General features: G+C 28.7%; 1 protein-coding gene across 1 annotated transcript in view; it reads left to right on the forward strand.

Annotated features, from left to right (window-relative positions):
• Positions 1 to 10,308: 10,308 nt before the first annotated feature.
• Positions 10,309 to 27,380, forward strand: part of cwo (transcription factor cwo) — a 104,582-nt gene continuing 87,510 nt past the window's right edge. Inside the window, exon 1 of the mRNA XM_075379452.1 lies at positions 10,309 to 10,625. Coding sequence (XP_075235567.1) covers positions 10,558 to 10,625 — 68 coding nt within the window. The 5' untranslated portion in view covers positions 10,309 to 10,557. The remainder of the gene's footprint in view (positions 10,626 to 27,380) is intronic.

A 27,380-nucleotide genomic window follows, 5' to 3' on the forward strand; every position in this document is an offset into this window, starting at 1 on the left:
CACACACACACACACACACACACACACACACACACACACACACACACAAATATATATATATATATATATATATATATATATTTATATTGTCCAAAATACACTTATTATTACTTAAATCGATCTAACGCGATAAACTCTAATCACAAATACACGAATCACCGCGCAATCACGTCTAAGTCATGAGCTACACTGAATGGAAATGAGCGAGAGCGCCAGTTTTGGCCGATCTGCGCTGTGCCTCCTTCCCACCAATCCGCTCCCCAGTGACGTAAACTCAAAGTAGTATCGGCGAGCTGACTGTGTAAGTTATAAAATGACACCGCATTTATATTTCTGAGACTAATAGGGTGTTATTAAAGTAGGACTATATACACCTTTTTGTTAGGCTACAAATTTCTGTTCTGGTACTCGTATGTTTCAGTATGATTTTAAAGACCTTTCACTTCAAAAACTGGACATTAAGATGAATAAAGGAGAAATGACGTAAGAGAATATTATTGTAGATTGATTACTAAAATGCAGAAATATGAAATTTTCTTAAATTTTCTAATGAAATCAAGTTATTTATTATTGTACTAAATAATCCCATATAAAAATATTAAGGCCATAATGATGTTAAAATCAGTAAATAAATAAAATGAAAAAATGTTTTTAAATCCTCATTGACATACGTATTCTGCTTAAATTATCTGGAAAAGCAGCAACGAGTTGTATATTTTTTCCGACTTTATCAGGAAACCTTTACCCCACCAACAATTTTTTTTTAAATTTGTTAATATAAACGTTTTAAATTTCAAGTTTTTAATATTAACAAAGATAATATGATAAATTCGTAAATTTATTCATTCCTTTTAAAAAATTCGTCAAAATGAGACTTAAGAATTCCTGAAGCACATTTTATACAGACAGTTAAATATCAAATCACAGTAGCGCAAATTAGCATTGATGATATTCGTACATTTAAAATATTATATTACTACTAGCATGGGAACGAGATAAAAGGCATGAAAATATTTATCAATTAATCACTTTTATCGAATGATGTTCGTACTACTGTGTCTTCCTACATCCTCATTCCTGCGGTGGAGTTTTCCAGAAATTAAATATAATTATTGCTCCCATTTATGCAAATCAACTACCAAATTTCAAATTTCTACAATCCGTCATTTCAGAGATAATACACCAGCGCTCGTGGGCGCGGTATTAACAGAACTCGATACTATACGGTCCCCTAATCAAAATTTACTACATACATACATATATGCATGTTTGTTTTCTCCAGCCAGTTTTCCCGTTATTACCGGTTCTGGGTGGGTGTAAATAGTTAAATGTAATTGTACTGCTACCGAATCACTAGGCCTGACGTAGCTGCAGATGTAGTGCAATGTAAGTAAATGTACCGGTAAACATGCAGTCTGAAACATGCTCGGGACGTGTGGTAATTGAAACCCAACCACTAAAGAACACCGCTATCCACAGTCTAACATTCAAATCCATATAAAAGCAACTTTATATATATATTATTTTTTCTGTATCTTTAGGCTTAAAAGTTTTTTAAGGGTACAATCTGTATAAGAGTGTGTTTGTGTTCATAAAGATTGGCAATCCTTAAATAATTTTTAAGCTAAAAACATTGAAAATTAAATTTAACAGGTGCTCCTAACTTGAAACGATCTAATTTTTCATTGCGTAATCCCCACGCTCTAAGCACCCAGGAGAGTATACAACTCAGAGGATACAAGATTTTAAATGGAAAGAGTAGAATTATGAAGCGAAATTTTAAAAGCATTGAAAACTAAAAACTCTGATGTAAAAATTTTGAGATACGATAACTCTAAAATAACTAAAACGGTCAAATTTTAATTTTTTTAGACGTAGTTAAAAAAATTGTCTATAGTGTCTTTAAGTAACTGATAAACAGTGAAATGAAAACAAGAATAATAATAAAAAATTAATAAATTCTCATACTTCTTAACGATTTATGTTTTGGTATCAAACCATTACTTTGGGTTTGTTGTATGGCACTTTAAAAATTAGCTATGAAAGATATTAAATGACCGTAATTTTATTTAGGGTTGTTGTCGCCTGGTGTTTTTTACTTCCTTGTACAAAGTAAAGGAACTACTATGATCGCGAAACAATTAGGTTTTCGTATTTCAACGGAAATATCCATTTTGATTATCCCTGAATCTACGAGTATTTGACACACAGCTTTTGCCTTCGCTGTAGTCCTCGAATATATATATCAGCAATACAACTCCATAAGGCTTATCCCAGTAGCTAATTTTTAAATTACATATATCACCTTATTTAATTCTTTACATAGAACAAATAAAACCATAAGTAAATTATTGTTTATTTTTTAAACTAAGTATCCTGTGTGTAAAATATATATCTATACCCTATACAAAGCTGGAAATATTGCATGACATTTCCGGTTATTAATAATAAAAATTAAAAAAGTTAGAACAAAAAAAAAAACAATATACTTTTTTTAGAGGTAGGGAATAAATTTTAAGAAACTTTTTTTCTCTAAAAATAATCCATGTATAGGTTAAGCTTAAAAGTTTGCTTAAGTAAAATTTTCTTTAAATCTAACACCTTTAATAAAGGCTAAAATAAGAAAAAGGAAATTCTCAAAAAAAAAAACATTTCGGTATTTTAGGTTCGGGATCTATGATTTAAATACTTTTATAACCTATTCTTAATATAATCAGTATTACCCGGGCTTTTTCAACACAAAGCTGCTTCCACAGCGTGGTGGGATTACCCCTACCACCTGCTGCCCAGTAATTACGCAACGTTAATTTTGCGCGACGTTCTACTTATATACGAAGTATAAATTTTAAAAAAATTTTTAGGAATTATTTAAACCAAAGGGAGATACAGTAAAAGGCATATATTTCAATTTTAAGAGGCGGGGGTTAATATTTTGAAAAAGATTATTTTTTTATTGTTCATATATATGCTCTGTAGGTAATAAATTTGCCTTAATAAAACTTTATTACTTAATAGAAAACTTTTTCTAAAATATTTCTGAAGAAAAATTTTAATTTACCTTGTTTTTGCGATATCCCCCATTTCCTAACGAATTTTGAAAAAAGTAACATGATCAATGCCTCATATATAAAAAATATGTGATCCAAATTTGTAGGAAATCGGTTCAGTCAATTCGGAGATAGAGCCAAAAGAAGTGCGACACACATACGAGTACGTGTACATAATCATTTCTTTATAAATAAAATTTTCCTAAATGTTCTTTATCGAGTAAGGAAGCTCCTAAAATAAAAAAGTCTTTTATTCAAAATCTCAGAATTTTGATGCTTAATCCTTATTTGATAATCATCATAATCAATAAAAAGCCCCCTTTATACTTGGGCTCCCGAATTTCAAAAAATTCGGTTGTTTTTTTTGTTTTTTTTATTTTTATGTCAACGTTATTAAAATTAATGCATGCATAATTAAGAGCATATTAGCGTATAGTGTATTAGTATATTAGAGCGTATTGGGTATTAGTGCATATTAGCGTAATTAAGAGCTTTTCGGGAACGAACATTGAGGCTGCCAAGAGAGCTGCAATAATTGGCATCCGAATACAATCGACATGTGAGAGAGACTTCATGAAATCAGTCCGTGTAAAATTACGGGCTCAGTGGAATAGGTTCTGGCTGCTGAGTCTTCCCACGGCATTACATAACATTCGGGAGAATTTGGTCGAGAAACCTCTTCACCGAGCAACAAAAGAGACCAAGTAATCTTAACTCGGCTAAGGATTGGACACACCAGGCTTACCCACGCTCATCTACTTGGCTCTCCTCAAAAGATCTGTGAGGCTTGCAAGGTCAGATGGTACGTGCACCATCTGCTCTTTAATTTCCCAATCTTTGGAACCATCCGACAAAACTTAGACCTGAGTTCGGATATGAAATTTCTATTAAACCAGAACGAAGTTGTAAAGCGTCTGTTGCGGTTCCTTTCCTACAATGGAATGAAGAATACGATTTAGTGGTTTTTGTGAGATTTATATATTTTATTTTGTATTTATTCTTGTCACTTGTCTATATTTATTCTTTGTTATTTCTGTTTCTTTATGTTTATTTTTGTTGTTTTATATAATACTACATGATAGTGTTACTTTAGTCGCTAATGACTATAATTGTTGATGCGACCGTAAATAAAACCATAAAAAAAGAGCTTTTCTTATTTTCAGTATATTTAAATTGTGCAAGAACATGTAATTACTTTTTAAGGCTATTTTATTTTACAACTTCGTAGAATTATTTACGATTTTACAACACTACTTTTTGACCGGCTTAGCTGGAAAGTCAAACAATACTTCGCCAGCCTTTTGCAATTAATTCTATTTAAGTGAATCGATTAACTAAATTAACAAAAATTAATTTTCTACTTTCATTTTCTGGATGTGTTTTATCACTTTATGTTATTTATAAATATTCTCCCATATATTTAATGATTTTAAATGTATTTCATAATTTTTATTTTATTTTATAAATAAATTTATATATAAATTACTAGTATCTCCGTCTCGGCTTCGCCCGTGCTAAATGGTTACTTGAGTTTCTCGTCGTGGAAATTTTGTTTTAGTCAAGTAACCGTAGACAGGTGCAACCATTCGCGTCGCAAGACATTAACAGCGGCAGTGGCTGTGTTGGTTGAACCGCCGCGACGTACACCTTAAAAAATCGAAATTTAAAAAACCTTGGAAAGGTTTTTAAATATATATATATCAAAAAAATATTTGCAAGCCCAAAAATAGAGCACCCCCTCGCGGCTCCACCCGCGTTATTCTCACACGTAACCATGCGTTTTCCGTCGCGATCAGGGGATATTTAGCCGGTCATGACTTCGCTTACCCTTCCCATCTAGCCAGAGGCTTCTACCCCTTGGATCCCGTTGTGTTCATTAGTCATGCTTGTGAGAATAATAATGATAAATAAAAAATTAAAGCCTGTGCAATTTATAAAAAGTATCAATGTATTGTAATTTCTTCAGAGCAACAGTTTGGTCAGTTCAGGATCCGAAACTTTAAATGATCTAAGAATTTGGGTTTCAGAACAGTTGGCCTCCATCTTAAAAATATTTGTTATAACTGGTTATCCGTACGAAGTAAGGGTAAAAATATATTTTGCCCGGATCTTAGCGAACCGACAAACACCAATAAGAGCTGACCGTATTTCGTTTCTCATTTTTCTTTTCTAATTTTTTAATTACTTTTATTTTATGTTTATTAGTCAAGTAACCGAAAACAGTTGCAGCCAGTCTCGTCTCACATATAATAACAGTAGCTGTGTTAATTGAGCCCCACTTCTTACACTCCCCACCTTTAAATTCGAAATTCAATAAAACCTGAAAATGATTTTTAAATATTTATATGAAGAGTATTTGAAATCCACAATCTAGTGAATATCTCATTTAGTATAGTCGGAAGTGAGAAAAATTTGCAACATTGTTCAAATTCTTTTAACCTTTCTTCCCTTTTTTAGCCTTTCAAGCTCGAATTTCGAAAAATCCAGAATTTTTTTTCTATATTTGTATGAAAAATACACACAACAAAAATCATGTTGATATCTTTATATGTTTCCGAGAAATTAAAAAAATAGTAAATTTCATGTTACTCCATTTTAATTCTTTAAACTCGGTATTTAAAAAAAAAAATCCTTTCTAAATGGGCACTTACACGTAAGAAGATGTGTACAAATTTTCATCAATTTATTTTCAATAGCTTTTGCTAGGCATTGATGAATCACGTCAGTGAGGTAAGATCCTCACTGACGTGATGGTTTGTAGGTAGGGAAGATTTTAATTAAATGAGAATGCAAATGCTTAATTATCTTTAAATTGAAAACGTTTTGTTAGAACTAACTTTTTATTCCTTTTTTTTAAGGAATTTATTTTCTTATTGGCGAGTTGTTGTATGATAGGATCTATCTTAAATTTTACAACTTATATTTTGAAACTTTATGAGTTTATTTTTTACTACCGTTAAACTTTTTTCGGTGAATTTACAAAATCAAGTTATTCCATTTATCCTTTTACATAATTTTTTTTTTGCATTACAAATAAAATTATAGTTAAATTGATTTTATAATTAAGTATAATAAAAATAAAATATGTCATAGGAAAAATAATTATATCATCACTCGACTAAAGAATTTTATCTATTGACCTGTTTTGAGTAAAATTTCACATCAATACAAAAAATATTCGCAAAAAATGAAATACCTTTGCTGTTTTTGTTGAATATAGAAAATAAAAAGATCTTTAAAACAAATAAACTTCAATTTTCGAACATTTTAATTCCCTGACTAAATATTTTGATTGTAGTGAATTAATTTAAAGTTTTTATTGAATTAATTTAAATTTAATTGAATTTACTGAATTGTTGAATTTTTAAAAAGATTTCATATTACAAAATAACCTTTAACTTTATTACTTATATGAGATATTTTCACTATACTTATCCATTGAGCGGAAAATCAGGATATAACTGGGCTTCAACATTTGGCGTTTCGAAGTAAAAAAAAATATTTTATATATATACATATAACCTCTAAAGTATTGATCATCCATGACAAATATCCATACAAGACAAATATCCAAACAACGTTTTCTGTGGAAAACAGTTAAGGGTTTTGCAGGTAAAATACGATAAAAAGTGTGAAAAAATTAACTATTGGATTACTTGTTCAAGTATATAAATGAATTAAATCTCTAAAAAAAGGTCATTTAATAAATTTATACGAAAATAAATTCTAGCGTAAGGTAGCGTCTCGGCCTTTCATCCGGAGATCCCGGATTCAAATCCCGATCGGGCATGGCGTTTTCATGCACGCTACAAATCGTTCATCTCATCTTCTGAAGCAATACCTAACAGTGGTTCCGTAGATTAAACAAGAAACAAAAAATAAAAAATAAATTCTAACGGTATTGTTAAGAGATTTAATAAGCTTATAAAAATTTATTATACGTAAAGTACTTGAAAATAATTGGAATAGATAAAATAGAATCTTATTCTCGATTTTTCAAGTTTCATGAGGCTTATTTTTAATGGCATTTTTGTGTTGTGTTTCTGGATATATCAAAGTTTTACCTAAAATGTAATTAGGCATAATTGTCATTAATATAAAACTGTAAATTATCATGAAATGAATTTAAAAAAATCTTTGAAGGATTATTGCTTTAATTACAATTATTACTATCGTATATCATATTATTATATCTGATAATACTTTTTTTTATCCTCAGTCATTTGACTGGTTTGATGCAGCTCTCCAAAATTCCCTATCTAGAGCCAGTCGTTTCATTTCGATATACCCCCTACATCCTTACATCCCTAACAATATGTTTTACATATTCTAAACGTTACTTGTCTGCACACTTTTTCCCATCTACCTGCCTCTCCAATATCAAAGCGGCTATTACAGGATACCTTAATATGTGGCCTATAAGTCTCTCTTCTTTTAACTTTATTTTTTCAAATGCTTCTTTTTTCATCAATTTCCTGCAACACCTCTTCATTTGTCACTTTTTCCGCCCATATGCTTTCAAAAATATTTCCTGACGTTTAAATTAATTTTTGATGTAATCAAATTATATTTCTGACTGAACTCGTTTTTCCTATGCTATTTGTCATTTTATATCAGGAAGTAACTCTACTTCCCAAGTAACAAAATTCTTTTACTTCTATAAACTTTTCTCTTCCTATTTTTATATTCAGTGGTCCATATACATTATTTTTACTACATCTCATTCGTTTTGTTCTTGTTTATTTTCATGCGGTAGTTCTTGCGTAGGACTTCATCCATGGCATTCATTGTTTCTTCTAAATCTTCTTTACTCTCAGTTAGAATTACTTTGCCATCAGGAAATCGTAGCATCTTTATCTTTTCACCTTGCACTGTTACTCCGGATTTAAATTGTTCTTTAACATCATTAACTGCTAGTTTTATGTAAAGATTAAAGAGTAATGGGATTAGGGAACATCCTTGATGGACTCCCTTTTTATTACGTTTTCTTTCTTATGTTCTTCGATTATTACTGTTGCATTTTGATTCCTGTAAATGTTAGTCATTGTTCTTCTATCTCTATACTTGAACCCTAAATTTTTTAATACTATAAGATACTTATAATAATACTATAAAAAGCTAACAGAATGTTTAATAAGGGATAAATCGTAGCGTTAACCGGCATCTAACTATTAAAAAATAAATTTTGCTTTTTTCAATCAAGGTCAAAGAGTATAAAACAACCTGGTAGTTTTATATTGAATTTTTGACAAATCATTCAAATTTTAAAATTTAACATTCAGTGACTTTCTTCATTTTAACAGTTTAAGGGGATTTTTATATTTTCGTTTTCTAAATCCTGACAAAATTTAATTTTAATTTCAGATTTAATTTTCAAACGGATTCTTAAAAAATAATTTTCAATGAACCACCATTTGAAGTATAACAATGAGCCCGTATTCTTCATTTTATGTTGAATTAAATAATAAGAGAATAATAATAATTTATGGTAATAGAATTTTTAGGATGAATAACTATCTTAAAAATGTATTATCTTCTAATCATCACTCGGCACCAATATCGGATAAAAAAATATAATAATTGCCATAGCAATTTTATTGTTGGTTAAATTGTATCATAGGTATATACTAAATTGAGGTCAACATAAAAAACACACAAATACTAGTGTTCGATCAGATTTGAAATAAAATTATATTTGGATAATTCCGGAAAATCCCGATTCGTTAATACAAACCTCGTGGTGGTCAGATGTATACTTGTTAAATAATAAGACCGGTCAAGTATGGTCAAAGTTCCGTGTGTTTTCAATTGAAAATAAATCAATTAACGACGTTGGTTACTTGGTCGACTCCTTTTTTTCTATAGGGATCCCATTTTGATGCGAGATATATAGTTTTTATCCTACATCGAATTCTACAGTATGAATTCAGTAAGATACGAAACACTATTAAGAATGCTATATAAAAATAAATTGTGATACTTTTGTTCATCACATCTCTTTCGTTGATAAATATGCTCAGGCATACAGCTGCATGTAAAAAATAATGTCTTATATTGAAATATAAAAGAAACTTCACGTATTAGGAAAATGAGCGAACGAAAATTTAAGCTTGACAGAGTTTGTTTTGATTTCATTTTTTGCGTAGAGTTGAAGATAGAATTGTCCATACAGTTCTATGTAGATAAAATCATACTTGCTCCTAAATAATCTTTTTTTTTAAATAATGATCACTCTATTTATATAAAAAGGAGTTGATTTTTTTTTAAATAAAAGATTAAGGACCCAATAGGTATACGAAAAAAATGTAATTCAGAAAAAAGTTTCTATTTATTGCAAAGGTGGTTTTTATGTTTCTTTTATACTATCGATTATCCGGACATTATTTAATTCCGAAATTCAATAATATCTACGAGACGGTATGACCAATTCTAAAAATTCAAACGGCTTATTTTTTACCATGTTGAGTGCTAACGTTTATATAAAAAAAATGTACGCTGGATCATTCGGCTATCCGGTTATCAGTTATTTTTTCGAAATTTACTTATATCTCCGGAACGGTATGACCAATTTAAATAAATCAAACGTTTTATTTGAAAGCAGTAAAAGAGCTAACGTTAAAATTATGAAATAGAAATAAAAAATTGAAATGAATAATTGAAGTACCGGAAAAACGAATAGTAAAAATCTTTTAATTACTATTCGTAATACGCAGTTAATGTGAGGCACACAAAAATGAATCGTGTCTTGAACAAATTTTGAAGACTATTAAAAAAAACCACGCTAATGTGGCTGTACTTCATGGGTTGTGCGGAAAACAGTTACAATTATTTTGTAAAATTTTAGTGAATTTTATAACTTAAGTTAAAGTTATGGATTTTTACGCGATTATGATAAATAAATCAGTTTTCAAAAGCTAATCTCTTTTTACGCCCCAAAGAGCAGAGCGAAGCGATGCCTCGCTGTGAAGCCGGACCGAGCAGCTAGTATTTTATAATAATAATAATTAGCGCCAAGACAACAGACAACAACAATCGACAAAAAGCCGTTTCATAAAGTTCTTATATGTATATGTTTTACCAAATCACCTGTACGTAGTTAGTTTATAATATTTTTTAATAGGGAGCACGTTTCAATACGCGTGAAATACTATGTAGTTTATTTTTATGTACCGTACGATATTATCGTAGAACGTGCCACAGTTTTGTTGTAGTGGCATTACTGATCCTGTGTATTTCTCTGTTGTTCGTATGCACACTACAACGCTCTCTATCGAGACGTTTAAGAAACGTTGCATCTTAAATTGCATTCGGTCTGTCAGTGGTGTATCCGTTTGAATGGTGATGTTTTGGGTTACTATGTTTTGTTAAAAATATTTATGTGAAATGTTATTTGGAATGATTTTAATTATCATATTATAACAATTATATTTTAATATAAACTAAGTGTTTTTTTTTGTGATTTTTTAAAATTTATTTATTGTTTTTATGAACACATGTGTCCGTTTGAATCATGGATTCACCGGCTACTACTTACTGGGAAGATTCTACTTCGTTACATACTAACCTCAAATATGAAAGGTCAGTTTAATTTTTATTTATTTATAATTTTTTTTAATGAATATAAATTTAATATTTATAATTTTTTTTTAATATAAATTTGTTTAAATTTAATTAGTTTCATGATGAAATCTATAAATATATAACAGTAGTGTAATATATATTAAAAATCGTATAAATTTGTATAATTAATAAAGTTTTAACACCAGCGAAGTCACGTTTTATTAAACGTGTTCGTATGTTTCATCGTTTAGTGGTGGGGGTATATCTATTGTTTTAATTATGCTTTTTTTTCTTTATTAGGAATTAAACGTTATTATCTTTATTTTTTTATTACTGCTTATATGTTTTGTATCATCAATTTTAAAAAATTTTTCTTTTCTATTGAAATAATTTATTGCAATAAATATTTGAAATAACACACTTTATTAATGTTAGGTTTTTATATTAATTAGAAAAGAAAGTTTCATTTTAAAAATATTCATTATTTTTAAAATACTATTATTATTATTATGTTTGACTTTTTTTAAATATTTATTTACATCGTTATTATGCGAAACATATATTTTTCATGTATTGTTTAGAATAAACCTTTTTGTTAATATTATCTTCTGAAGTAAATTAACTTCCGTTTTTTGATTGTTTTTTTAACTGTACCGTGCAAAAATGTGATTTACATAAATTTTAAGGTTGAGATTTTAAGTTGTCATTAATTAAATAACGTTTAAGTGCAATTCTGGCATCATAAAAATTTTCTTTTCCTATTTTTTTTTATATACAGTATTTTGGTTTACAATTTTAAATGGTTATACAACTCTACCAGTAAGAAAAGAAATTATATGATTTGTAACTGTACGGAATAGAAAAGTGAAAAAGAAACTTAAAAAAATGTATTTGTGAATTTGTATTTGATTTTATTGCAGAATGCTTTTGTTCATTATTATAAAACTTTTTTTCTTATTGTGTGAAATGGCACATTAATAATAAAAATAAATAAATAAAAATGAAATATGGCTATGAAAAAACCAACTAGTTGCAATTATCATTTATTCCTGTTACATTATTTTTTGTAATCATTTGAGTTAAATTTTTGTACGGTCTTTAATATAGGTCTACACAAATGTTAGCTTTTATTAAACACACGTGGGTGCGCACGTGATAACAGTTGAGGCACCATTCCACTGTAATAACTCATTTTACTTTACAACTGCTAGAATACATTATGAGGTATCCTAAATTAAAAGAAAAAATACTGAAATACAAATATAAAATTCTTCAATATATGCGTTCATGTACTTCTCTTTTTTGCTTTATACCTCAACAATGATTTAGCTTTAAGTCATTAAAATTTATGTTTAAAATATGAAAAAATTTATTTTTTTAAATATTTGTAAAATTGAACAAGAAGGTTATTTAATGATTTTGATAACCACGTTGTTTTCATTACCTAAAAATAATTCAGTTGTTGTATTCCCATTATAAGTACGGTTACAACTTATTTATTTTTAGCACAAAAACAAGCCAAGGCACCGATATTTAAATTTACAAATAATAAAATCAATTAATTATGACAACAATTAATTTAATTTCCTAAAATAAACAACGTATGCAATATACAGTAATTAGATTGCAAGTTTTACACACATACAAGTCCAAAAATAAACTTAATTAGGTAATCCAAAGGACAAGACAGATTTTAGGGTTTACCACAAAAAAATATGTTAATCTGAAAAAATGAGAAGATGTATGCATCAATTAAATTACTTCACAGAAATAAATGATCTATCCTTGTGAGAAAAAAATAAATTAATAATATCTTGCAAGTATTAATCCAAAGAAAGTATCACCTAGCAAATTTATAGAGCTGGTCAAAACTATCAATTGATAACAGCCAACATAACACTACTCCCGAATCCACACACATTATTTGAATTTTTTATCTCTGCAGGTAATTTATTAAACAAAAAACCCAAGAATGTGAAACATCTTTGTAACAATGCATTCTTTGTTGTAGAAATGTTAAAATTCAATTTCTCATAGACATTATACTTATAATTTCTTAATTCTTACTACAGTCATAGAAATCAGTAAGGGGACCTTATAATCAACAATATATAAAAAAAAATATTATTAAGCTTGCCCAACACAGTTTTTCATTATACAGATTATTAACTAAGGATTAAAACAGGAATAGTATGGGATCCAAAACAGTTTTCAGGAATTCCACATTAATACTTTAATACAAGCATAGAACTGATATCATTATCCACTTAAACAGAACAAATTCTACCACTGAAATAATTAAAAAAAAAAAATATCTACAGGAACTTACTCTCACAGCCAAAGGTCAAAGAATCTTCAACAACAAATCATGGTTAAATTGTCAGATACTTTGGAAAGGTCAATAAACAGAATAAATTGAAAATAAACATTATTTAAAGCATTATAATTTATACTTATTAGATTCAAACGAGTATGTTCTGTACTTAAATTCTCCTGAAAGGTGAATAGATTCTTAGTAAAAAATTTATACTTAAAAAATCTGTTTAATTCAAATTTATATCGCTTTTATTATCAACTTAGATTTATTTTTTTATATTATATTATAAGAATAATCTTATTGTTAATTATTTATTATTGTGGTGGGAATAGATATTAAAATTTTACTAGAAGGTAAATCGGTTAATTCCTCCGCTACTAAAAAAAAGTTATATAGATTTTTGTTACTTACATTTCAACATAACCATTAAAAATATATATAATTGTTTTTAATATTAAATTTTCAAGAAGGAAATATTTTTTTTTAATCAGGTAAGTAAGAATTTAATCTTTTGTTTTGCATAAATAGCTGAAAAATTGTAATTTTTATAATTTATGTTTTAGTAGTACCTAAAGAAAAAAAAACAAGTAATCTAAAAAATTAAAAATTTTTATTATTTTTCAACATTTAAATAATTATTAATAAAATAAATTTTTCATTGTTTGCTCTACTCTACTCTAAGCGTAGTAAAAACGTTTTGATTATGTTGTATATGTATGTAGAGAAAGACTCCGTGGAGAGATATCTTCTGTGTTTAGAGAGAGAGAGAGAGAGAGAATGAATTAATCTGTCTTAAAAAAAAGACAATTCATAAAATTTTTCGTTAATTTTGAGTTTTTTAGTTAGCTACGAATTAAAAATAAAAAACAAAATTACATTAAAAACAATTACTGACAACTTTACTAATTCTTAATTGATTTTTTAGTTGATATTTTAATTAATTAATGTGGTTTAATTTACATTTGTTCAAACATTACTCTTCAACAAATTCATGATTTTCTTTTTATTTAATTTTTGAGGAAATCTCTTTGATAGTCTTAAAATATAGGTATTTTTTACTAAAATTATTGGAATTTTTTAATGCGATAAATTACATTATTTACATAAACAAATTGTAAACTTTTTTTTATAAGTAATATATTTTTCTGCATATCTTTGTATTATTTCTCTGCACTGTTTTTATTATTATTACTCACTAGATCTGGTTTCTTTTTGGGTTTATCCGAATGATTTTTGTTTATTTGTTATAAGCCTGGTCAAACGGACTGATTTTAATGATTATTTTTGGAGGTAATTTATTATCTTATCTTTTAGTAGTTTTTCCCCGTACAACACAAGTTATTAAATTTTTAAATGAGAAAATTAATTGTATGCATAAACGATATGCAGATATTTTTATTTTTTTCGTCTATCTTTTCTTCTTGTATAAAAGGAAAATGATGTGTAGTGTGACGTCATCCTGACATTCTATGTATTTCACGAAAAGATTTGAGATTATGTGGACACCCCATGACTTCCTTGTACGCCTATTAAATTACATATACACATTTTTTCCTGCACTTCATTTAAACTTATTTCATTTGAAAGTGAGATACGATCCTCCAATTCTTTAATAAAGTTGACAATTACACAATCGCATTGTGGTGGACACCACATTGTATCAATTTTTTGTGGTGTCCCTATCAGCATTTTATATCAGTTTATATATTAATTTCGTTTTATGTCGGTCTAGTAGTTATGTGGTGTAAGTGAGCACGTGTCGGATCCGTAACCATGCACACATTGGTTTGAATCCGACTTCGTATATACACATATATATATATTTTTAACTTTTCTTTATTTAATTTAAATATATTAATTTATTAATAATTTTTAACATCTGTAAAAAAATTATGAATTAAAATTAAAAGTTCATAAAATTTTATTTCACTAATAATAACTTCCGAGTTTTTCAGATTTTTTTAAATTTTATTGTTATTATTGAAAAAAACTTTTTTTATAATCAGAGGTTAATAATTATTAATAAATCAATGTATTTAAATTTAAAAAAAAAAAAGGTAAAAAGAATATATGTATATGAAGTCGGATTCGAACCGATGTGCCTTCCCTTTGTAAGATCCAAATATTTCATTAATTAAAGTTCTATTTGGCTACAACTCTGGAACCAATGAAAATAAGTACCAGTTATGATATATCGTTGAAAAGCTCTCAATCAGAGCTTATTACTGCAGTAAAGAAAAATGAGGGTTTCACTATTTTCAACATCCTTCGGATTTGTTGCTTTTAGTTGTTCTTACGTCGTATGAAGAACTAAATATTTGTGCTTATATGTTTTATAATGTTTTGTTGCCATTAAATTTTGGAGTTTATATATCTCAATACAATGAATATTCGAAATTAGAAGAAATCACACGTAATCTTTTTAAAATATGAGGACTAGCAATTTAACTTATCATGTACATTAAATTTAAATATCAAATAATTTCTTTTGCTGATTGACAGAAGTAAGCTAATGCAGACAATGGAAATATCGCCGTGTTCGCGTACCGTCCGGTTTGTTGTTGGATTTTTTTTTTTAATGTGTGTTCCATTAACACACGCTGTCTCATTTTGATAAATTTTAAATTAAGAAAAATCTGTTTACTGCAGTAAATTTTATGATTAATTAAACGCCCACCGGGTTTGTTTAGAGATAACTCGTTCTTACAAATCAGTTATTTAACAGCTGATTTTCGAAGTTGGCGGTTCTGAGGTTCAAATTCTAGTAAAGGTTAGTAGCTTTTATATGGATTTGAATACAAGACAGTGGATACCAATGTACTTTAGTGGTTGAGGTTCAATTAATAACACGTCTCTGGAATGGTCAAACTGAGTCTGTACAAAACTACCGTCATTATTTACATGTCATACATATCATCCTCATTTCATTGGGCCGGGGGGGAGGGGGGTTGAGGTTATAGGGGGTATTGTGCTTATTGTTTATAATGCTTATTGTTCACTAGTTGAACAAATTGCAAAATACAAATTAGGAAAGTAATATTTAAACGCATGCTGTTTGTTTTTATGTCTGTTAGAATGCAATGAATAGTTTGTGATTAGAAAAGATATTTAATGTTCAAAATATTAGTGGGTATTTAAGGATTTTATTCGTGTACAACTTTTCGATATCAACCTAAGGACTTCAATAGATTTCATGAGGTTGAGTGAATATAAGTCTATAATGTAAATTCGTTAGGTCAAAATGTATGAAATAAGAGTTGAATAATTTCTAGGTAAAAAAAAAAATAAAACCGTTTGGCAAGAAAGTTCAGCAAGCTGTTGCTATTTATGTAACGGATTTTTTATATGCAATCTGTTAATTTTTCTTGTAGTAGTTAAAATTAAAACTGCCAGAATGAGTTTATTTTATTTATAATTTTTTTCATCGCTAAAGCTTTTCGTTTAATAAATTTTTTACTCATGACTATGATAGAAAAAAACAATTTTAGAAAAGTATAAAACTAAATCACTAAATTTTTCTATTTCGTAGTTTTTACGATGTGAAATCAAAGACAAGCTCTACCTTTCTCGTAATGCATACTTCAGTATCTTAATAATTATTTATTTTTTATTATAGTACAGTATTTATAATTATATACTTAGAGATCAGTAATAAATGTTGAATAATGGAAAATATACGTGTAAAATCAACCATTAAGAGAAAATATTGCAAGAAAATATATGAAATCTGACTACAGATTTATTGGCAAGAGGTCGACAACTTCGCAAGTGTGTGGCTCCGCACGTATGAATACACGTGCTACTACGACAATGGAAAAAAGTCAACGACAGTCGTCATTCCCGACACAAGTATTTTCGTGTACTACAACGTGCTGGTGCACCCATCGATGACTGTTTGACATCATTATAGATCCATTACGAGTATTTCGTTTTATATTCGTTTAAAACTGTACCTTACGTCAGAAAATGTTCTGGTAAAATTATAATTCATTACAAATTTTCACTTTCACAAAATACAAGAAAAAGTGTTTTTAACATATGTAAACATAAAAAATAAATATCCATATATAAACGGACGTATTACGTTCTACAGTTAAAAACAATATATAAATATTAAAAATTAAAAAAACACGATTGCAAAAAATAACATTGTGACAGTCATTGCTCATTAATATAGGATAATTAAAGAGGGTGCGGGTGACAATTTTGTTCTCAAATTTATAAATATACTTATTTATACAGCCTATGACACTCCCGGTAATGTAAGGATTCCAACGCGGGATCATACATCTAAATCGGTTCAACCGTTGAGATACTACGGTGGAACAAACATACACACATACATTCACCCTAAATACATTACACCCCTTTTTGGACAGTTATATAATAAAGACAACTTTTTCATCTTACTTCCCGTTAATGGTGCAGGAAAATTTTAATTTTTCTCAAATTTTTACTACAAATTAAAATAAATATTCTTATAGCTGTGAATGTAAATTACAAGGTAAATTTTCTTTAAATGTAGTCTGAGTTAAAGAATTTAAAAAAAAATTCTATTTCTGACTTTTTTTAGCGACTTTTCGAAGAAATGTACGGTATTACTTTTGGTCGCATGGTGTAAATATTTATCTGAAGAGAATTTGCAAGCCCAATTCTACTGAATATCTCGTTTAGTATATTCGGGATTGGGAAAATTTAAAATAATTTTTCACAATTTATTTTACTTTTCTTCATCCGCTTTCAAAAATCTAGAAATTTGTTTATTTACATGAAGATTACACTCACAAAAAAATCAGGTTGATTTCTTCATTTGTTTCTGAGAAATTAAAAAAAGAATAAATTTCATTGTTACATCATTTTACCCTTTTAAACTCGGAATTTCAAAAAATGCTTCTTATTGTTCAGTTACACCGTAAGAACATGTATACAAATTTTCATCAATTTATCTTCAGTAGTTTTTGCTTGGCGTTGATTATGAATCGCTCACGATATATTATTTTCTATTTCAGTAAGACCTCTATTGAAAATATTTCTCCTGAATAATATCTTGGAAGCTGTAAGAAAGCCGTATGAGAATTTAGCGGCTGCCACCTAGCGCCCCGAATGAGAAGTGCTGCACCGTAACGGATTATTTATTATTTACACGTTTTAATAAATAATTTTTCATTTTTAGATAACATTTCCGAATAACCGTGATTTGTTAGATCGAGGGTGTACCTGATACATGTAAAAGTTAGTCTTCAACCTACTAACAAATGCCCCGTTTGAATTTTGAAAATGGTAGGATTGTTTGCAGAGATATTATAAGAGCGCACACTATTTCATCTCTAAAAACAGCGCTCCAAGGATACCCAATTTGTTAATGGTGATGATTGTCTAGCCTCCTACGAGGTGCTCGCATACTTCAACATTCTAACCTCACACAGGAAGCCCATTATTATTAAAAGAATTTTTTTAAATTTATTTAATAATATTTTATTTAACATAAATTTAGTTATTTTTGGTGCATTATTCATTCAATTGATTCGAATTATTCAGTTCAAACCCAGCTCACACAATGATTCACAGTTCATTAATTCAACTAAGTAAAGTTTGTTCTTCAATCGGCAAATCTCCACATTTTATATATATATATATTAGAAATCTTTCGAGATGAAATATATCTAAAAACCTTTTCAGTTATGCCAAGAAATGGGTAAAAATTTGATTTCGATTGATTGAGTAGGTTTTTGTTTATCTCGAACAAACAAAACCTCTTCCTCCTTATATAATAAAATATATATATATATATGCGCCTGTAAAATTTTATGCCTCGAAAATCTCCAAATTACTTGATCAATTACACTAAAATTTGATATGCTGAAGTAGTTTATCTGAAGATGTGATAATGGTGTGACGTGTAAGATGTGAAGATGTGAAAATTTGTTAAAGATTGGTTGAGTAGTTCTTGAGTTATGTTCGATTTAAGGTCGAAAAGATTAAGCAAAGCATGTCAGAAGCGTGGTGATGCTGCAAGTTGGAATGTAGACGTTTATTTATCTGCGGTATCTATTGCTAGCAATATTAAACTAAATAAAAAAAATATTAAAATCAGATTAAATTAAAAAAGTCGGTATTCTTGCGCAGAACTTCGCAAGATTTTTTAAAACATAAAATTCAATAAATACAATTTTTTATTGGATGTTTTACATCGTTTAAGCCAGGTATTTTTTAATTCTTAAATATTTGGAAAGAAATTTCGACTTTCTCAGTTTAATATTATTACAGACAGAAATATTATTTCTAAAAAAGAAAATAAATATATGTTCGTTTTGTTGGTAAGGAAATTGGGAAAGTGTAAGGAAATTTAAAAACAACCATAATTACAAGTCGTGGAAAAATTAATTTTATATAAAAATATAATTAAGGATTTCTTAACAAAGCAAGCGGTATGAACAGTACGTAATTCTCAAGAAAATAGTAATAACCGGTATCACTGTCTTAATGAGTAATTGTACATAACAGGAGTTACAAAGATTTAAAAAAAAAATGCTTTACTTTTTTCAGTACTTGAAGCAGTTAAAAAAAATATATATATTATCTTATCTCTTAATATTAATGATAATTTTTCAATTCTTGACTGAAATAGCTATTTTCTTAAAAAAAAGAAATTTCATATAAACGTAGGTTCGAAAAAGCTTCATCAGCAAGTGTCGGCTGACGAAAGATTTCGCCCAGATTTCTGCTCTTTCGGTAAAATTGAGATAGAATGTAATTTTTGGGACTTAAATAAAGAAGTAAATTTAATGTTATATAAATCTAAGCTGAAACATTGAAAAAATAGATTCCAGAATTTAATTTTCGTAGTGTTCCAGAAATCTAGGGAAAAAGACAAAATATTGTAGTCGAAAAACATACTATTTTATGTTTTGCGTAAAGTAATTTTATTAAACTTGTAATTAATACATACATATTTTAAACAAAATTTGTGGATAATTTCATTATGAATAAAATGGTATGAAACAAAATTTTCAGTATTACTAAACAAAATTATTAAATATTTCAAAAATATGAATACTAAAATTTAAAAAAATAAAAACTAAAAATCAAATACAAATACAAATATCAATAAAAAATATATTAGAAGTCCTTAAACCCTAATTATTAAAAGGATGTAAATTCAGATTAGTTTAAAAAGTGTTTTAAATGGTGCAAGGTTTTAATTTAAGTAAAGATTACTTAAGTTAACAGAACAGTCATAGGGGCAGTAACTAAAACTACCCTTGATTTACAGTTATTATAAAACGAGTAATTAAGTTTCAAGTTTATCGGCGAAGATATAACGCACCAAGTATAGATACGTGCATTAGAATAGGTATCTGTATAAATTAAATGTATATGGGCGTTGTTTGAAGGTCAAGTGTACAATTCTATTTAATGCTAAGCAAGTTACAGAAGTATACATTATATCAAGTTTATATTTTATTTTTAATAAGACTAAGCCCAGCGAGTGTGTGTGCGCGCGCTTGTGCGTTTTACATGCGATGATAGCGAGATGTATACAGCTGTAGTCAACTGCCTTATCGTCCTAGACCTCCTTTTTACAAGACCGAATCTGGTCACTTCACTTTTGACGACTACTACCCCCCACCATTTCACTGTTCCATGACTTTCCACCACTTTCTTATCTCTTCTCGTTTATTTTGTTTAATTATTACACAACACTTATTGATGCTTTTTCTATATTTTATTTGGTTGAAATCCATTCTGAAGGTTATTTTTATATTTTAATCCAATTGAATTGAATACATTTTCAGTACTCATTTGTTTTGCTATATTTAAAAATTCTGTAACGGGATCCAAACTTATGTTATTTATACATGTGATGTGGATTCAAAATATATTACAATCCAGCATCGCTTAAAACGGGAAGAGGATGCAGATACAAGTCTATAACCGTATTTAAATTTTATTTCTTCGCAAAACGCAATATTATTCTTATTTTTATCGAAGTGGTTCGAGACGGAAGACGAGCCTTTTTAAATCTTTTAAACTCATGTTTTTTTCTTCTCTTACTTACTCTGATCTCTTGGAGATACTTTCTTATATTAAGAAGCCAATTGTTTTTTTAATTTATTTTTGAGCTTATCAAAGAAGTTGAAAATATTTCTCATCAAATCTTTGTTCATTCATTTTCTTTAAATGACAGTAAAACATTAATCTCAATTTTTTTGATTATGTTTGCAAATTTTCTATAAATTTCTTTTTTTGATCTTAAAACAATTTTATATTTACATTTTGAGTCTAATATTTTTAATTTTTTTAAAAATATTCTCTAATCATTCTTGATTATTTATTATTAACTCTTTTTGCCGTGCTATCACTTTCATGTTTTTAACCGGTTGTCTGAATTTCGCATTGTAAGAAATTTATTTTTTAAAGATTTTTGGTTAGTGGGAAAGTCATTTCCGTTTTATTTTCCCAGTTTTCTAAACTAATCTTATTTAGTCCATTTTATTAGATTACTCCCCTAAATATTTAAAATTTTCCACGATTTTAATTTTCCCGAATTCTATTTTTTTTTTTTACGATTTTTAATAATATGTATTTAAATTAAATAACTTAATTCTGAACAACACCTTGTTAGAAATATTTTGGATTGCTGTTATTCATAGTAATAACTTTTTTAATATTTACTCTAGAGTTTGGTAATGTGTTACGTTTTGCAGGCTAAAGGAAATCGAGAAAACTGATGTGGACAATACATGACTTCCTTGTACGCCTATTAAATTACATACACACATTTTTTTAAAATAAAAATGTACATAACATTTTATTTCATTAATAACTTCTGATATCTTTTCATAATTTTTTTTTATTGTTCTTATTTAATTATTATTTATTGTACATTTTTTTACAATCAGAGATTAATAATTATTAATAAATCAATATATTTAAATTAAAAAAAAAAGTTAAAAAAAAGGAGATGGTCTGATTCGAACCGATGTGCCTTCTTAAATATGCCATTAATTAAAATTTTGTTTGGCTACAATTCTGGAACCAATGAAAATAAGTACCACTTATGATATATCGTTGAAAACTTTTCAATGAAGCTTATTACTGCAGTTAAGAAAAAATAAAATCCAAATTCTTTTTTGGATTTTGGACACTCTCGATTTAGTCGATTGCAGTAAAAAGGGAAGAAGTCGTTTTTGAGTTATGCGAGATAAATATGTACGTACATAAGTATGTACAGACGTCACGCCGAAACTATTCAAAATGGATTCAGGGATGATCAAAATGGATATTTCCGTTGAAATCTGAATATCGAAATTTTTCGCGATCACAATACTTCCTTTAATTTGTACAAGGAAGTAAAAAATATGTTAATATATATTACAAACTAAAATAAAGCTTAAAATAAATGTAAGTAAAGATGATTTATTTTCATTAGCTATACAATATATCAGTTATCGTTAATATAATAAAGGTTGCTGACTGTAACAGACATGATTCTGTAACTTTGACATCATATCGTAACATTTGTTCACAGCGACTGTTTTCCACAGCTTAATTGTAAAGCAGATCTAACTAGCGTTTCTTTAGTAGGTTTACAGAAATATTTACGTGTTTTATTAGAGTAGTGGTTCCCAACCTTTTTTGACCGACGACACACTTCACTAAACGCCCGTGATATCGCGACACACTCATTTGTTTTTGATTAATAATAATTATGATGCCAGTAATAATAATATGTAGTATCTAATTTTAAGCATCAGACATCCAGTGCACATAGATCACGCAAGCGTGCCCTTTCTTCTAAACACAAGCACCATTTCGAGTGCCGTCAAAGAAAGACATAGATAAGTGCGTGGAATGCCAATCTATCTACTCCGAAAAAAATATTTTTTTATTACTTCCTTGTACGAAGTAAAGGACGTATTGTGATGGAGAAAAATTTTGATTTTCAGATTTCAATGGAAATATTCATTTTGACCATCTCTGAATCCTTTTTTACTAGTTTCGGCGTGACATTTGTATGTACTTATGTACGTACATATGTACTCGCGTAACTCAAAAACTATTAGCCGCAGGATGTTGAAATTTTGGATGTAGGACTGTTGTAACATTTAGCTTCCTACGGGCATTCTTTCCTATTCGATTCCTCTCCTATTCTACCTGATTTTTAAAACTTTCCCTCAGTCTTGAAAGTTCCCTAAGCTGAGGAATAAATCCGTCAACGTGGCGACAATGAACACTCGGTTTATTACGAAGAGTGAACTAAGCATTGTTGCAGGTGTTCACCATCACTCAAAATTATCGGGAGGAAGAAAGATTAAACTCAGGGTTGTTGCATATATTGACTGGTACAGTCTGTCTCAAAATACATCTTATCGTTTCTTACCGTATTTTACCGGTTTCATGGTAAGTATAAAATACACTGTATAGAGGCTTTCTGAATGGCATAAAATCTATTTTTGAATTCTAAAATTCTAATCTTTTTAAAACCCCATGTGACTGAATGATGCAGCAACGTATCGCTTCTCATCGGTTGGGAAACCACTGTATTGTAGTATAATTATAGAGTTGTTTATTTGCATTATTATAATTATAATTAAAAAATTCCTTTCGGCACGCCGGAAGGCGGAGGTAAATTTCACCGGTTCTAAGTTGGAAATAAAAAAGATTTTCACCTTAAAGTCAAGAAAAACTTCAAAAATACTCAATACGACAATGTTTGCAAGTGAAAAAAAGTTTCACATGTTTAGCATACGACAAGTCCCATCTTCTTACAATTTTAGCAGCATTTTGGTCATCCCTTGCCGTGAGGATTGGTCATATCAAAAATTGATGCACCCAAAACTTTTAGGTAAGTTTTAAAGGACTAACGATCACTTTAAACCGATTCGATAATGTGCCTATTAAGGGAGGTATGATTTTTTTTATCTTCGAAACCCCATCTTTTTCACCCCCTGGGCCAATGGTTGGTGATATCAAAAACACTTTAATTAGATAAGTTTTAGGCATCCAAAGAATAGTAGGAACCTTAAACGAATTCAATATTTTACTTAATAAGAAAGTTATAGCGATATTTTGTTTTTTTCGAAAAAGCTCCCGCCCATTACTACCACCATGGTCCGATATTTCCCATTAACGAACTCGACTGAGATTTTGGGCCGTTATATTCCATGTATCAATCTGAAAGTGGCGCAAAATTACGGCAGTTATCGTGTTCATAAGAAAGTGAAATATATATATATATATATATATATATATATATATATATACACAAACTTTTGAACTGTTGGTGGTTTTGGGGTCTGGTGGATGTGGAACGCAAAGACATGTCGAAATTATCCGGAAGTCGAATCATGGTACCCATTACAATCGGTAGCTTTCTTATGAAATACTACCTAAAATTTATTTAGAACTTGTTTTATATATTAAAATAATAGAGAGCAAGGTCAAACCTTACTCATAAGTGATACTTATTTTCGTTGGTTACAGAGTTATAGCAAAATGAAATTTTAATTAATGATATATTTGGATCTTACAAGGGGAAGGCACATCGGTTCGAATCCGAATTCATCTCTTTTTTTGTGTTTTTTAACTTTATTTTTTAATTTAAATGTATTGATTTATTAATAATTATTAACCTGTGATTGTAAAAAAAATTACAATAAATAATAATTTTCAATAATAACAACATACAAAAAAAAAAAAAGAATAAATATCAGAAGTTATTAATGAAATAAGATTTTGTGTACTTTTCCTTTTAAAAATTGTGTGTATGAAATTTAATAGGCGTACAAAGAAGTCATATGGTATTCCCATCAGATTTTTTTGTTTCATTGATGAAGTTCCATTGATAGTAGTCCTGTTATATATTTTTTTCTATTACATAAATCACGTAAATTTATTAAATAAAATATCAAAACATTATCTACGAGGACAATTTGAATATAAACTTTTTTCTCATTATATTTGTGTAGTATTGGATTATACAAAGTGCACCACGAAGTTCTCCTGGGAGTTTCATAACCTCTTTCTCTTGTAAAAATAATGGAAAAAGTTCAGATAAACTTATATCCTAAAATGCTTCGTTTGTGAGTTAGGGCTAGTGAAAGATTTCGCTCGGATTTCAGCCACCTTGGTGAAATGTACTAAAATTTTTAGGACGTTAATTAAGGGTCAGACTTAGTGATTTTATTTGGTTTTTGATCTGAAAAATTGAATAAAGTAAGTTCTAGTACCGTATTTCTAGTAGCTTTTGATTCATTTGGATTGAAAACTAATAAATTGAAGTAAAAACTTTGTTTTTATGTTTGACGGATAATAACTTTATTAAATGGGTAATAAACACATAAAAAATTTAAAAAACTTTAAAGAATTAATTCTGAACAAAACTGTATAAGAAAAGTTAAACAAAATAAAGAAAAGTTAGAAAAATTTGAATTTCAAAAGTTAGGGAAATTCGAATTTTGTTTAAAAACAGTACATTATTACATTTGTCAGAAAAGTACTTATTTAACGTAAACAAAAATCAGATTCTTTTTGGTGAAGTGAAAAATTTTTTAAATAATAATTTAATGTTAAGATTTGCTGTTAAGATTTAAAAAACTGGAAATTATACGAAAATTGTAAAATAAAAATAAATTAATAAAAATTACTTGGATAAGAATTTTTTATTATTGACTGGAGTAGAGTAAATTATTTGAAAAATTATTATTTCAAAGTCGGAAATGAAATAACAATAGCCGATTACAATATGCAATACTGCATTAGTGTTCAAATAATCTGTAAGGTACATTAAGTGTATCCGGGTACTGTGAACTGTGCTATCGTTAGGAAAGTTTTTCGGTGAATCTTAGTTTGAACGTGATCGGTTTACCATTGAAGTAATTCCGTATTTATTAACAGCGGAGGAATACGGCTGATACGGTAGTCATTTTAGATGTGTGTAATGGTATCACTACAGCTGCTGCAATAGAATATGAAATACGTTTTCCGAATAGCAGCATTCCAGATCCCAAAACAATTAGTGCCAATATTTGCAATTTTCGTGAAACAGGTTCATTACCTAGTATTCGTACCAGTTATGAACGGTCTGTCCAACACGATACTGTTATTGATGAAATTATTATCGATGCAGTTCAGGCAGCATTACACGACGTCTTTCTAAGCGGATTGGAATTTGACATTCGATGGTTTGGAGGACACCTAAACAAAACCTGTTTTATCCTTATCATAACAACCAGGTCTGTTTCACTTGAAGTTCTGAAACTGGTGGAATACAGACCGACAACTCTATAAGTATGTGTAGTTTGCCGACGAGGCAAATCCCACTTGAGATGGCGTCTACAACTTAAGCAATAAGCAAACATGGCATGGGCAGCAGTAAATCCTCATGAAACGATGGAAGGAAATATTCAACACCGATTTAGTGTCACTGTATGGTGCGGCCTTCTTCACAATCAGCTGTTTGGACCTTCAAAACACCTGGCTGCTTAAATGCTGAGATCTACTTGCACTTTCTTCAAGAAGAATTATCGCAGCTGCTTGAAGATGATCCTCTAACAGAAAGTGCAAAGTATATTTCCAGCATGATGCTGCCTTCCACATCTATAAAGTTGGGTGTTTTAATTTATTTACTGTAAGTCATCCTTCTTGGTGGCTTTTCTTTTTGTTTTGGCGTTTTTTTTTAAAATACAGATGTTTTAGCTGTTAAATATAATTCAAAGAAATTTGTTACTTAATCAGTTGTGATTTTGTTTACATTGGCAACGGCCATACGTGCTCTTTGTGACTGGTCGTTGTGTTTGACAGCGGCCATCTTGCATTGATCTGATTGGTTTTCCTTTGTTTACATTTCCAAATTAAAAATGTACAAATTAAAAATAGATAGATAGATTTTTTAAAAATAGATGAAAACAATCTTTGATGCGGGTTATATATCGTGCTAAAATTTGAGCTCAATCGGTGCAGAACATTTTGAGTTTTTGAAGCCGTTCACAAACGAACTTAACATTTTTATATATATAGATTGTAGATACTTTTTTGTATATGATTTTAAATATAATAATTTTATATTGTGTGAAAAATATCAATCCAAAGGGATTTATACGTAAAAATAGCCTTTCACTGTATGTTAAATACAACGTTCACATTGTTGATTATTTTGTTTTTTTTTTCGTATATATATATATATATATATACAAAGGCCTGTTATATAATCGTTTGTATGTTGAAAAAGAGCAAGAAAACTATTAGTAAAAATGTGTTTGTTATCTTTTAAAGTATTTTATAACTTCGAGAAAAAAATATTCTGTTTACGGGGATTTTCCATCAAAAGCATTAAATTTGAAGTAAGTATTTACGAAAGTAAAATAAATAGATTTTAAATAATTTCATATCTAATAATAATGTGATTTATACGAACCGAGTTGAGAACATAATATTATGCAGTTTAAACGTGT

This window comes from Lycorma delicatula, chromosome 12 (assembly GCF_047948215.1).
Source record: "Lycorma delicatula isolate Av1 chromosome 12, ASM4794821v1, whole genome shotgun sequence".
Taxonomy (NCBI): Eukaryota; Metazoa; Arthropoda; class Insecta; order Hemiptera; family Fulgoridae; genus Lycorma; species Lycorma delicatula.